At 40.5% G+C, this 12997-nt stretch overlaps 1 protein-coding gene across 5 annotated transcripts in view; it reads right to left on the bottom strand.

Annotated features, from left to right (window-relative positions):
* WDFY4 (WDFY family member 4) overlaps positions 1-12997 on the bottom strand; it is a 144822-nt gene that overhangs the window by 106665 nt on the left and 25160 nt on the right. For all 5 annotated transcript variants that reach the window (XM_055793251.1, XM_013300522.3, XM_055793252.1 and 2 more), the window contains 3 exons: positions 11346-11956; positions 6475-6568; positions 820-1034 (listed from right to left, as the gene is read on the bottom strand). In XM_055793251.1, coding sequence (XP_055649226.1) covers positions 820-1034; positions 6475-6568; positions 11346-11956 — 920 coding nt within the window. The remainder of the gene's footprint in view (positions 1-819; positions 1035-6474; positions 6569-11345; positions 11957-12997) is intronic.

The raw sequence follows: 12997 nt of genomic DNA, 5'->3' as shown, positions 1-12997 counted from the left end.
TTTCTTTTTGGACACCAAATTTTAAAGGCACCCCAACAGAACAGAAGGAATGTTTTCCATTGTATCATCAAAAACATTTGTTTACTTTACACTTCCCCTTTCAAAGTTTTCTAATTGAAAAAAAACCCATAGGTTTATTTCCTTCAGCAATGCTTTTAAATACCACTAATTTTTCAGAAAAAAAAACCTATGGGTTTTTTTGAGTTTGGGGTGTTTTTTGTTTATTTGGTGGTTGTTACTGTTTTGGTTTGTTTGGTTAGTTTTTAAGAAATTCAGTTCCATTTTTGAGTAAAGGAACGTGATCTTCCACTGCATATCCAACTTCATCTGCACTCTGATCTCTGTTAGGTGCTCTCATGCTTAGCATTTGCTAGCATTAAAGAAGAAAGTAGAATCAAAGTAGAAACAGCAGAGACTGAGAAACAAGACTATGCTTCTTATTTCTGCATCTGTCATTGACGTGGATCTGAGCTAAGAGAAAGTCACTTTTACTCTCCAGGAAACAGCTTCTCCATATGAATACCAGGAGAGAATAACCCTTGTTGTTTTGCAATTACTTAATTAGTTACCACTCATAAATGGCTTTACAACCCCTGCAGAGATGATGCAGCAGAACACTACAGAGTCATACCATCTTCATTAAGTCAATTAAACATATATCCTGTAATCAATATGTAAGTAGTATTAACTGAGACTTGAAACAAAAGGCTAAGAGCCTTGCTGAATTAGAGCACTACATGAAGTATTAATTATTACATAAACTTTGCAAAATATTTGTACCACTAAAGCAAATTGGTTCCATTAGATACAATCTGATACCTTAACACATCTGGCTCAACAGCCTGTGACGCAAGCTTCTCAAACACTCGAGTGAGGGGCAGATGCAGTGGATGGCTCTCACTGCGGAAGGCATCCTGACAGGACGTTATGATGGTGCTCAGCAAGCCAGATCCACACATCACCTGGCGACTCTTCTCTGACTTCACCAAGGACTGGATATGATCAACCACAGCACGTTGGATTTCCAGTGAAAGCTGAAATGGACACAGAACTGAAGTCAGTAGGCTGCAACTAAAACTGTACATGGTTATTGCTTTTTGGTTTTAAATTGACAAATCTCTGGGTGCAAAAATCTGGCCCAGAAAAGAAGCTTCTAAGGCTAGAGGCTCAAGTGCAACTGCATGGCTGTTCTATGAAGCTCTGCACGTGAACAGCGTGCATATATCCATCTAAGCACCTGCATGGCCATCCACAGCTGAGCTTTACTGCCACAACACTATGGTAGTGAAGGAAGAGAGCAATCAGCTGTCATTCAAAAGAAGGGACCAGCACCAAGGGCAGGTTATTAGGCATAAGCTCCAAAACAAACACAGTAACTGAGAATATATTTAACATTCAGCACATGGGAAGTCATATTGACATGATCTACTCTTCATTCCAAAAGCACTGTTCAGAAACAAAACTGTATCTCTTAGTATCATGAAACAATTTTAAACACTTCTCTACATGTTTTGCTGAATTGAAGCTTTCCCTCATTATTGCTTCTTAATGATCTTAAACAAGTATCTCAATTCTCAAAAATTATCTTTAGAGCAATTTGTTCCCAATTAGGAATGATGTCTACTCCATTGACCTAACTAGCTTTCACACAAATGTAACTGTGCATCATATATTTAAACACAAGTCTTAGAAAGACGAAGTGTTCCCTACTCCCAAGAGCTCTTTGGCCTTCTGATAAGCTGTCCTCAGAAAAATCTATGTAAAGTTTTAAAGAATAGAGCAATAATGGGGGCAGACATGCAGATTAGGACAATGGCATTTCATTTTGTAACACAAATGAGAAGCAACTTCACTGGATTCAGAATAAGCTGGCTTATTAAGTATAATTATTTTTCAATCTCAGAGCAACTCTTACTTGAAAAGCTAGCAGCCCTTCACAGAAAATAAGAATTAACTTTCTAACATATCACAGAGACTTAGTTTTACTAATGAAGAAATCAAGGCATCAAAACTAGCACTTTCTGAAAGTTCCAAATGACCCAGAATTTTAAATTGTGCTTTCTAAAGAAAAGGTAGACATCCATCAGCTTAAAACCTATTGTCTGTAGAGAGCTTGAGTCACTTCTGAAAATCATCTGTGCAACTTTTTGCCTTAAATTGCTATTAAAAATAAATCATGAATTTATTATAGCTCAAATCCCTGATGCACAGTTTGCAGCTGCAAGAACATTCCCATTCTATCAAAATGTTTTCCTGATTAACTCTCATCCACTGACCTTGAGCAAAACTTGCTTTGCTGTATATGTATATATATGTATAACTGGGTTTTATGAAGTTGCACAGTAACTTGTATTCATGTATTCCTTGCAAGCAGACAGGGAAAAACCCCGCTATGAACATGTGAACTGCTTCTACTTTGCCAGAACCACAAACCTAGATAAGGCCTAGTTAAACACTCCACACAAATAATACCATCTCCATCAGGCTTCTCGCATTTCCCTTGGTACAGCTTCTGTGTTAAGAAAAGCTACACAGATTTCCTCATATGAACACCAGGGCTACTATTGCCTTCTAGAGAAAATACACTAAGTAGTCTTGACCATTTTAAGCCAGGCAACAAAATCTCTTCATAATGTTAAGAATTCTTTTGTTAATTCTCATGGTCTGACAGACCTCTTGCTTTTCCCCCACAGTATTAGCTGAATGCAGTGCCTCCTTCTCATTTTTCTAAGCTAATATGTAGTGCTATAATATGATGTTCATCAGACACCTGAGAGGAAGGTAAACTTGTCTGTGTGCCACATCGTAAGTTATGTGATTGCATGAAAACCAAAACAAAGTAGAAAATTATCTTCAGTGTAGTTAGCCAGGGATTCTTGGCAGAGTTCCTGTGTCTTCAATCCAGGGTACATCACTGAGATTTCAGTGCAACTTTATAGAGACACCGGCTGCTTTTTAAGGAGAAAGTGAATAGCAAGAGAAATAGAACAAATAAAAGGGCAGGCTCTGGGGTTGGAAGCACAGGGAGAAAATCGCTTGGTCTGTAAAAACAGTGAAAGCTTCAGAAGTTGGTTGATCAATGAACAAGCAAACTTCTTACTAAAAGCCCAAAAATAACCTTGGAAAAGAACATGCAGACAGTCTGTGCATTTTCTTTTAAAAAATGCACTGTAATCAGGCTCAGTGAAGAAAAATCCCCTAGGAGACAAGGCTGGAGCAAAGCCTGCAGCAAAGCCTTCAGGGGAAAGAGTTGACCTTCAGCTACCAGCCTAAGCCAGAGGACCCACTGCCACAGTATTTCTAGTCTCCTTGCTCCTACCAGAGTCCCAGTCTCCCTTCCTTTCTCTGAAAGACTTGGCTGCATAATCCTAAGGGGAATGAAGCTCTGGCAAAATACCCAAAGATTTTCCTCATGCAGACACTGCAGTGCAGTAATTTAGGAATTCACTGTGATATTAACGATTACATTAGCAGTGATATCAGCAATATTAGTCTAAAGGCAGACAAATGACACAGTCTTCTGTGGGTCATATCTATGTCAGAGACCTTTTAAGTTTAGGAATATTTTTCAGTTTTAAGTACAAATACTTGGAAAGTGTTATGCTGTTAACATCTACAGTGAGAGCACCTAGTTTAGGCTAAATTTAAACCAGGGATAAAGGTCTTTTAAAAAGGTGTAAAGTTCTTATTACTGCACAATGTTTTAGTTTTACAACAGTGAATATGACGGCAGTTCATCATAGGAGAGATTAGACAAAAATCGAGAGGACAAATCCAGCTGTGGAAGCAATATTATTTTTAAAATGTATAGATAATTTACATAATGAATAATATGAGGACTGGTTTTGTCCTTACTCACAAGAAACATACCAGGATGAGAACACAGAAGTGAATCATGCCTTGATTCTCTTCTTGAAAGTTCTTTTGTTTCCCTTACCAGCCTCCTCAGATCTAGGAGATCTTATCTGACATCATAAATAGTAAAGGTCTGGCATGACACTCTGCGGTCTTAAAAGCCACAGTTCCAAAATGCCAGACAAGCATGAGATATGGCTGAGGGGAAACGTCTTTCTTTGTAAGGTAGAAAAAGAGCTCTGAATATCCTGATATCCACATATCCTGTCTCACTTTACTTAGGTTTAGAAACATATAGCAATGCTATCTTTCATCACAGAATAGGCAGCATATTAATAAAAGGAAAATCCACCTTGTATTTGGTCAAACTATATGAAGTCTGATGGGAACTGGCTTAGTACCAGTCCTAGGCATGAACATGAGCAATATCCTCTAAAGTTGACTGACTCAAAGACAGTCTTCCTGGGGGTGGAGGGGTGTTAAGTGTTTTAAGCAAATTTTCATACGCTTACAACATTCAAATTATTTTTGATCATACCTAGGAATGGCAGTAATATACAACCACAAATCTGTTCTCCTCAGCTTTTAATTGTCATTCTAGATGACCAGAATGGCTGAAACACACGACCACCTGTTTTAGTCTCTGCTACTCTTTCTTCTATGCTGACAGGCTCAACACTGCTTCAGCCCATCACTGCTTGGGTCTGACAAAGGTCACAGAAGCTGCAAATTTGGCGGAAAATGGATATTACCTCTGAGGGTCAGAATCAAAGTACATTAATTTTATTGAGTTCCATTAATGCTTCTGTAAAAGCCATGCTTTCTCATTGCCATTTCTGTGAAAGCAAAGGATTTGTACATGACTGAACTGATTCTGAAGATTTTTCCAGTTTACTCCTGAACACCTAGGCCTAAAAGACCTGACACAGCACTAAAATATGCAGCAAGAGATGAGTTACTGTCTGTTCTTCACCACTGCTCCTAAAAAATGTACTGTTCGACTTGGTCTTAAAGTCAGAGCAAGAAGCCCCTTCAGATTTTTGAATGAAAGTCTGCAGTGAAAAAGCTCTATCCAAAAAGAAATTATTTCATGTCTCGTATAGTTGTCAAATATTGTTGCACTGAAAGAAGGAATAGTACTCTCTTTGGGACAGAATATAACTATTCAAAGAGAAATTCCTTCACTTTCTAGGTCACCTTTCTACCAAGTAGCTCCCCTTCACTAGCCATTCATGTCCGCCTTTTGTATCAGATCTCGCATGACTCCCATGTTTCAAGTAGCATCTCATTGCACAAGGGGTATATGTCATGACTGAAGGTACTGAAGTTCGACCCTTTGTGTCACTACCTGGCAGCATCAGTGAGCTGCCCAAGCTATGGAGTATGAGGTTCCACTCATTTTCTCACGTGATTTTAAATAGAATTAGCCAGAAAAAATCCTACTTTTCCTCTATCCTTTTTGTGGGTCATTAGATGAAAAACTCTTCAGGACATGTGTTAACTCCTAGCTAGAGTCTGATGCAGGACCCTGTGTAACAGTGGTCCCATTTTACCTGAGGCAACCCTATTTATAACAGCAATACTGAACAAACACTATCAGTAATAATTTCTTGTTGAGTAAGAAAAAAAGGAGCGAGAAAAAGAAAAAATGAACACACTTAAATACGTAACTAAAATTGCTGAAATTTGTGCTCTAGTCCTTCATATTTTTAAGAACACTGCCATCTACTGAGGGACTGAGAGGCTTTCTCACAGAGCTCAGCCCTAGAGCTGACCGCAATAGATTCCTGATGACACACTCCCATCCAATTAACTGTTCTACTTGCTTTTCAGAAGTTAATTACCGTAATCAACAAAATTTCGCTAGCTGATGACTTGGTTCTGCTACACAGAGTTGGGATGTGCCAACAGTTAGTTGCACTCCCGCTTCCATAGCTCTGGATGAATAATCTGGTTTTATTTCAACCCCTCCATATGTACTTAAACTGTATTCAAGTATTTTAGTCCAGATAGCAGATATAATATAGGCAATGTGCCTGTTCAGAGTACAGGTGTGTATGGAAGGTTTGACAAAGCAAAGCAGATTCTAAGCTGCACTGAAGATTTATGGATCATTAGGCCTAAAGAACCAGACTGTTCTGGTCACTAGGTCTATTAGCAGTATTTTAAACAATTTTCAAAGGACTTCTACACGTGTACCTTTGCAATAAGTGTTCTGGGACCAAGACCCATGCCCTACATCAGACAGGTATAGAAAGACTTAGTCAAATTGATAGTCAAGAGCCTTTGTTATTTTTATATGCTGCCCAGGGAAGTGGTTGATTCACCGTCACTGGAGGTATTTAAAAGATGTGTAGATGTGGCAGTTAGGGACATGGTTTAGTGGTGGACTTGGCAGTGCTAGGTTGACGGTTGGACTCTATGATCTTGAAGGTCTTTTCTAACCTAAATGATTCCGTGACTCTCTTGACCCAGTGAAATTTGTGCTGTTCCTCTTGCCAGTGTTCTAGGTAAAATTTAAGACTTCCACATCGGGAAAGAGTAAGAAATTCTTGGAAATGAAGCTACAGAAAAGTAGAAGACATTGTTTAGATGGCACTTTGATATGTTCAGGCTCACCTGAGAGTGTCCCTCTTTGTACAGCTTTGGTAACAACCTCACCATAACACAGACAGCACCTGGATGTACAATGGCACAGTCTCCCGTATCCCACCTGCAGGAAAAAGACACACAAAACATTAACAACAGCAAAGAGGGTCCAACTATGTTCCAAGGTAAAGCACTGAATCCTCCTAGCAGGAACTAGGCTCAGCATTTGAAACTTAGTGAACAATACAGATGACCTAGAACAGCTGAAACCCTCCTTAGAGTAAAAACGAAAGGACATAACCTGCTCATGAGCTTACATATCAGGGACCTGCATATTAAAAGATGTGCACTCTCCTGTTTAAACAAACTTTACCTTTTAAAATATTTGCAGTACAGATAACAGACAACAAGAAGGACCTCTCCAGTTGCATGAGGTCAAAACTAGTGTTATATTTACTATTTTCAAGTAGCTTGTAACTTTGCTTGGGCAATAATTTCAGTACTTTCAAGCCAAACCAGCAAAATTAGTAAAAGAAAGTTAAATATCTGTGCTTCCCCACCAGTTTTCATTTTCACACATATCAACTTTGTATATTCAGGCACAGGAAGGAACCAAGGCATCAGTTACCACAGAGATCTGCTTATGCCATGATAAAGACTAGAAGTCATATATATATATATCAAAGATGAAGCCTTAGCATAGCAGTAACTCTAGTTTAGACACTGCAGGCTTATAATATTCAAAGGATCATCAGCATTTCTGGGTGCACCTCTGAACAGGAGTTGTGATGTGCATTGTCCATAACATCTGTCCCAAATAGATCTTGTGAGAAAAGCAAAGACAACATTTCATGGCCATAATTAGACTGAGAACATAAAGCACAATATGCTTTATGGACTGTATAAAACAAAGAGTACAAGTAAAAGAGTAAGGATTAAAAAAACCAAAAAACAAAAACAAAAACACTTACAAGGGACCTAAAGGAGGGTAAAAAGGCTATAATACGTTAGGTACTTCACTAAGGCTCATCTGATACATCAGAGCAGCGAGTAATGTGTACCACGCTGCCACACAGTGACCAATAATTCTTACTGCACCCTGAAGAAAGATCCTTTCAAAGAAACTGCTCCTTTACAATATTTTCTGTATAATGAACCAAAGTCATATCTGATATAAATACTTACTTCAGTAGTGGCTTCAGTGTGGACACATACACCCCTATACATGACATGAATGTGGGTGAGTTTTTAAGTGTCAAACAAGAAAAAAGTACACACTGAGAATACACTCTACTCCTATCTCCCCCCAAACCCCCTAACCACCTTTAAAGTGAAAAACCCAGGCTCACTAGAATCAATAGGTTTAAAATTGTGGCCAGAAAGCTGCCTGGCAGAAAAGGACCTGGGCATGCTGGTTGATGGCTGGCTGAACATCTGAGCCAGCGGTGTGCCCAGGTGGCCAAGAAGGCCAATAGCATCCTGGTTTGCACCCAAAACAGTGTGGGCAGCAGTGCTAGTGAAGTGATTGCTCCCCTGTACTGGGCACTGGTGAGGCTGCACGTCAAATACTGTGTTCAGTTTTGGGCCCCTCACTTCAAGAAGACATGAGGTGCTGGAGCGTGTCCAGAGAAGGGCAACGAAGCTGGTGAAAGGTCTGGGGCACAGGTCTGATGAGGAGCAGCTGAGGGAACTGGGGCTGTTTAGTCTGGAGTAAAAGATGCTCGGGGGACCTTATCACTCCCTATGACTGCCTGAAAGGAGGCTGTAGGGAGGCGGAGTGTAGGTTTCTTCTGCCAGATAACAAGTGACAGGGCAAGGGGAAATGGCCTCAAGTTGTGCCAGGGGAGATTTAGATTGGATATTAGGAATTTTTTTTCCACTGAAAGTATGGTCAAACATCAGAACAGACTTCCCAAGGAGGTGGTAGAATCACCATCCCTAGAAATATTTAATACACAGATAGATGTGATGCTTAGGGGCATGGTTAGTGGTAGACTTGGCAGTGCTGCGTTAACGGTTGGACTTTATTCTCTCAGAGGTCTTTTCCAACCTAAACAATTCTATGATTCTATGAAACTTCAGTCTGTTTTCATGCTGCAAATGTGCTCCTCAGAGCAAGTTCATTTTTAGCCTAAGCCACTGTATTCAATTAACTTCCCAAACTTTCAATTCAATTAAAACTTCCATCTCTAGCACTGTAAAAATACATCACCAAGCAGTGTGTCCAGTTCTCTTAACACACAGCAGTCTTCCTAGACTGAAGAAATATCATTATCTCTTGTCCTAGTTTCAGCTGGGATAGAGCTGACTTTCTTAGTGGCTGGTGCAGTGCTGTATTTTGGATTTGACAAATATACTGATGGTTTTAGTTGTTGCTGGGTAATGTTTATACTAAGTCAAGGACTTTTCAGTTTCTCAGGCCCTGCCCGCAAGAAGGCTGGAGTGGCACAAGAAATGGGAAGGGGACACAGCCAGGACAGCTGACCCGAATTAGCCAAAGGGATATTCCATACCACTGAACATTATGCTGAGTATGTAAGTTGGGGCGAGGAGGAGAAAGGGGGTTGACAGTTGGAATGATGGCATTTGTCTTTCCAAGTAATTTATGCGTTATGAAACCCTGCTTTCCTGGAGATGGCTGAACACCTGCCATTGACCATTGAGAAGTGGTCAATGAATTCCTTGTTTTGCTTTGCTTATATGCTCAGCTTTTGCTTTACCTATTAAATTGTCTTTATGTCAACCCATGAGTTTGCTCACTTTTACTCCTCTGATTCTCTCCAACACAAGGGGACTGAATGAGTGCTATGTGGTGCTTGGTTGTTGGCTCGAGTTAAACCACAACACTTGAACATCAAAAAAAAATTTCTCATATAGAGACTTTATAACCCATACAATGTGTAGTAGAAGTAAAATATGAACTAACAAAATGCAAGTATCAGAAGACAATAATATAAAGTGATCCTTTAAAAAACAAATAAAATCATTAAGTTCTTAAGACATTGCCATAACTATAAGGAGACGTCTTCATATTTTTGAGCACTGCTTGACAGGTTTAGTACTCTCCAGGACTGTTAAAAAGGAAGGAAAAAGAAGGAAAAATCCAGAGTCCCTGACCAGCACTGAACTGCACTTCAACTTTCCTGCTAGCACTGCACACTCACTCCCCTTTAAGAATATTATGTAAGTCTGATCTGCAGCCTCCTTTGTTTTCCATGAGGCTCTCATTTCCTAGCTTGTCTTAATACAAAAGCTGTCTCCATGCACCATCTCTCACACTCCTGCCTCAAGGCTAACCGGTCAGCCCCATGATTCCAATTCATCTACCCTACCAGTATAATGGTGTGAATCCTAAATTTGCTCTGCACTGGCTGCTACTTAAAAATAAGACAAAGATGGTCTGGGAACAAAATGAGATGCCACAAAGAACCTGAAGAGCCATTACAGCAGTAAGTCTGGGAACAGCAGCTGCAGCAGCCATTCTGCTACGGGGTGTATGAAGAGGGGCTTCCCTCCCAAAGAGAGATCAGCCTCAGTTAACACAGCTTGCAAAAGCTATCACTAATCAACAGGAGCAAAAGGGAGAACAGAGACTCCATCTGTCACAGAAGGTGTTTCAAACATTAATACAGAAGCAGGAACACAGAGGGTTGTTTTGCAGACAGGAATGGAAGGGTCAATTCCCTGTGGCTTGCAGCATCACTGACCACAGGACAGCATAAGGGGCTAAAGTATTACCCAGTTAAAATACTGATTTTCCTGTGTCTTAGTCACAGGCTCCTGTAGAATCACCTTCTTTCGCTCTCTTCAAGGATGTTAATTACATGTTGCAGGATTGGGCATCACAGGCCACCTACACTGACTGCACTCAAGTTCCTCCTTTCAAGTTGCACAGCACCAGGCTAAAGCCTTCCTCAGGAGGAAGTGTGAGCACGGAGTACAGTTAAGAGGAAGCTGCATCAGGGGAACCACAGGCTTGCGGGAACTCTGGGAACTTCATTTCTTATTTTTAATTTTAAGAAAATTTGCTGCTGGAAAAGGCTGTGTGGCCTGAAGATTGACAGCTTGCCCGTACATGTTTTTCTCCTGTGTTTGCCTACACTTGTCCTGGACACTCTCCAGCCACATCTAGCTAATCTGGCTTCCTTTTGTGCCTTCACAACCCAGAGCCAAAGCCAAACTGTTCCAAACCAGACACTGTGAACTGAATGGATCCTAATTTACATGATTAATTTCTCCACAAGTGGTACTCATTCAGTTACCACACAGCCTCACAGCTCAGCCGGCAAAACAACACAAGGATCTTTCTGATTACAGCCAGTTGATTCCTGGTGTAGGCTTTCCTTCCTGCAAAGGATATGTATTTTGATATAATCTTTCATTATATGAGACAGGCAGCATTAATATTCCTCTTCCAATTTTCTCTGATTCAGCTGTATGAGTAAATGAGTGAGAGTGTGTGTCTGTACATGTGTGCTTTGAGACACAAGCATGGGGGAGCATTTAAAACAGTTTGTACTTTTAAGTTATCAGGAGACTGGAAACAGCTTCCCACATAATTCAGGAAGCCAAAGCTGACTGGGGCAAATGCAAGCTTCAAGTCCCAGTAACCCTTTCCTTAGACCCCGTTCCTGCTCCCACACTGCATGTGTCAGACCCTTCAGCACAAACTCTGCAACTTGGGGTTGTGTGTCCCACTGCTCACATGAACACTTAATACCTAAATGTTTACCATCATTTACCTTCCGAAAAGAGGTGATTTCTGTTGTCTGGAAGTTGAGACTGTAGCATGGATTTGTTTGTCCTAGGCAAGTTATGTCATAACTTACCTCAGTTTACTACCATATAAAATGCAGATACTAGTCTTACTGTTACATTTCCTGCAGTAAATAAAAACTTACTTCTCTTCAGAGTTTCCCCATAGCCTACAGGCAGAGGCAGGTAATTTGCTGCCTCGTCTTTTGAAAGCAACAGGATGCCCTTCTTGAGCCTGGGGTTCATCCTGATCATCTCTTGATGCCTCTCCCATCTCTGGCTTTCTCTCCTTGAAGTAGCTCTCCAGGTGGAGTGTTCCTTTGACCATGTGATCAAGAAAATTCAGAATCCATATGCAGTTCTTTAGCCACACTGGGAAAGGTTCTGAAGAGCAGAAAGCTGCATCCAAGAACTCTGCAAACGTCCTTGTCTTCTCAAGGCTCAGAGAGATTTGCCTTTCCCCTTGTGTCCAGAAGCATCCAAGTGACCCAAGATCCTCTGCCATCTTTTCAAAGAGACCATTCCTCTGGAAGAAGTTGCTGTTGACAGGATCCAGGTGCAGGGCTGCTGCTATCCCCTGAAGCGTGTAGAAAACGAGCTCCAATATGCAATTCTGACCAACTGCTGTCCACAGTCCAGAGGGAGGGTCCTGCAATGCACCTTCCATGTCTGAGAGAAGGGACAGGAGTCCATTGAATCCACTACAGGTTCTGAAAGCTGAATGACTCTTGGGATTCTCCAGTATCCTCAGGAGTGACTACAAACATTAGGAAGAAAGGAGACAAAAGCAGTACTTAAATCAAGGGACAAAGAAGCTTTAGAATATTTTAAAATTCCAAGCTTGTACCAAAATTCTTTCACTGAAATTTCACTCTTTGAAGAACAAAAAAAAAGAAAAAAAAGAAGTTGGTCAAAGTAAAGGTCACCACTGCACAATTTTTCTCTTTCTCCCTTTTCCCGTATAGCCAATGACTCAATCAAAATTTGAATGCACCCTCAGGAGCAACCCATGGAGTCAGCCTGACTGGTATAGAATAGTGCTTACAGGAATAAACAAAGAAATCAAATTTCCTGCATCACATATCCGAGTGAGTTTGGCCAGAGGTAGTTTCAGATCTCTGGCTATTCTTTCATCAGTCTTCTCAGACTCTCTCAAGAAATCTGCCTTTGCCTTAAATGAAAGCAGAGATTCCATTGTAAATAACCTTATACAGAAACTGACAAGGTGGCACAGCTCTCTATAGGCAAGTCTTCCTACAGCCCTGAATACACATGGGAAGGCACACTGGACTTTTGCTCACATGACTGTGCAAACCCTTTCCAAAAAAGCAGTGACACAGGATAGCCCAAAGAATACCAAGCAGCAGGCTTTTGTCATTAAGGCAGGCAATAATAATTCCCTTTCTCAGCAGATGTTGTTTTAAAGTTTGCATAACACTTTGGAGGGGAAAAGCCATAAAGAGTCAGATTGCTAAATGATTAGGTCATTAGATTGTTGCTTGAAGCAGGTTATACGTGAATGCATCCTGACAATACTGTGCATGCATAAAAACTAACCTATACCACTTGTAAATTTTGAATGCTATGGGCTTGCTATTTTAAAACAAATCTAGAACATTATTAAGAGTTGTAGTATTAGAAGTAAAATTAGTGAGAAAAAAAAGAGCTGGCAAGGAAACAGTCTACAGTATTTGAATGTAATCCATCCCAGGTTTTCGGGTTATTGCACAATTAATTCTGAAAATATGACGCTCTTTCAGGCACCAGGGATCTTTCACATTTGAGGCAGTACCTTTAT

This window comes from Falco peregrinus, chromosome 1 (assembly GCF_023634155.1).
Source record: "Falco peregrinus isolate bFalPer1 chromosome 1, bFalPer1.pri, whole genome shotgun sequence".
Classification (NCBI taxonomy): domain Eukaryota; kingdom Metazoa; phylum Chordata; class Aves; order Falconiformes; family Falconidae; genus Falco; species Falco peregrinus.
The sequence above is the reverse complement of the archived record's forward strand: the minus strand, read 5'-3'. Positions and strand labels throughout refer to the sequence as shown.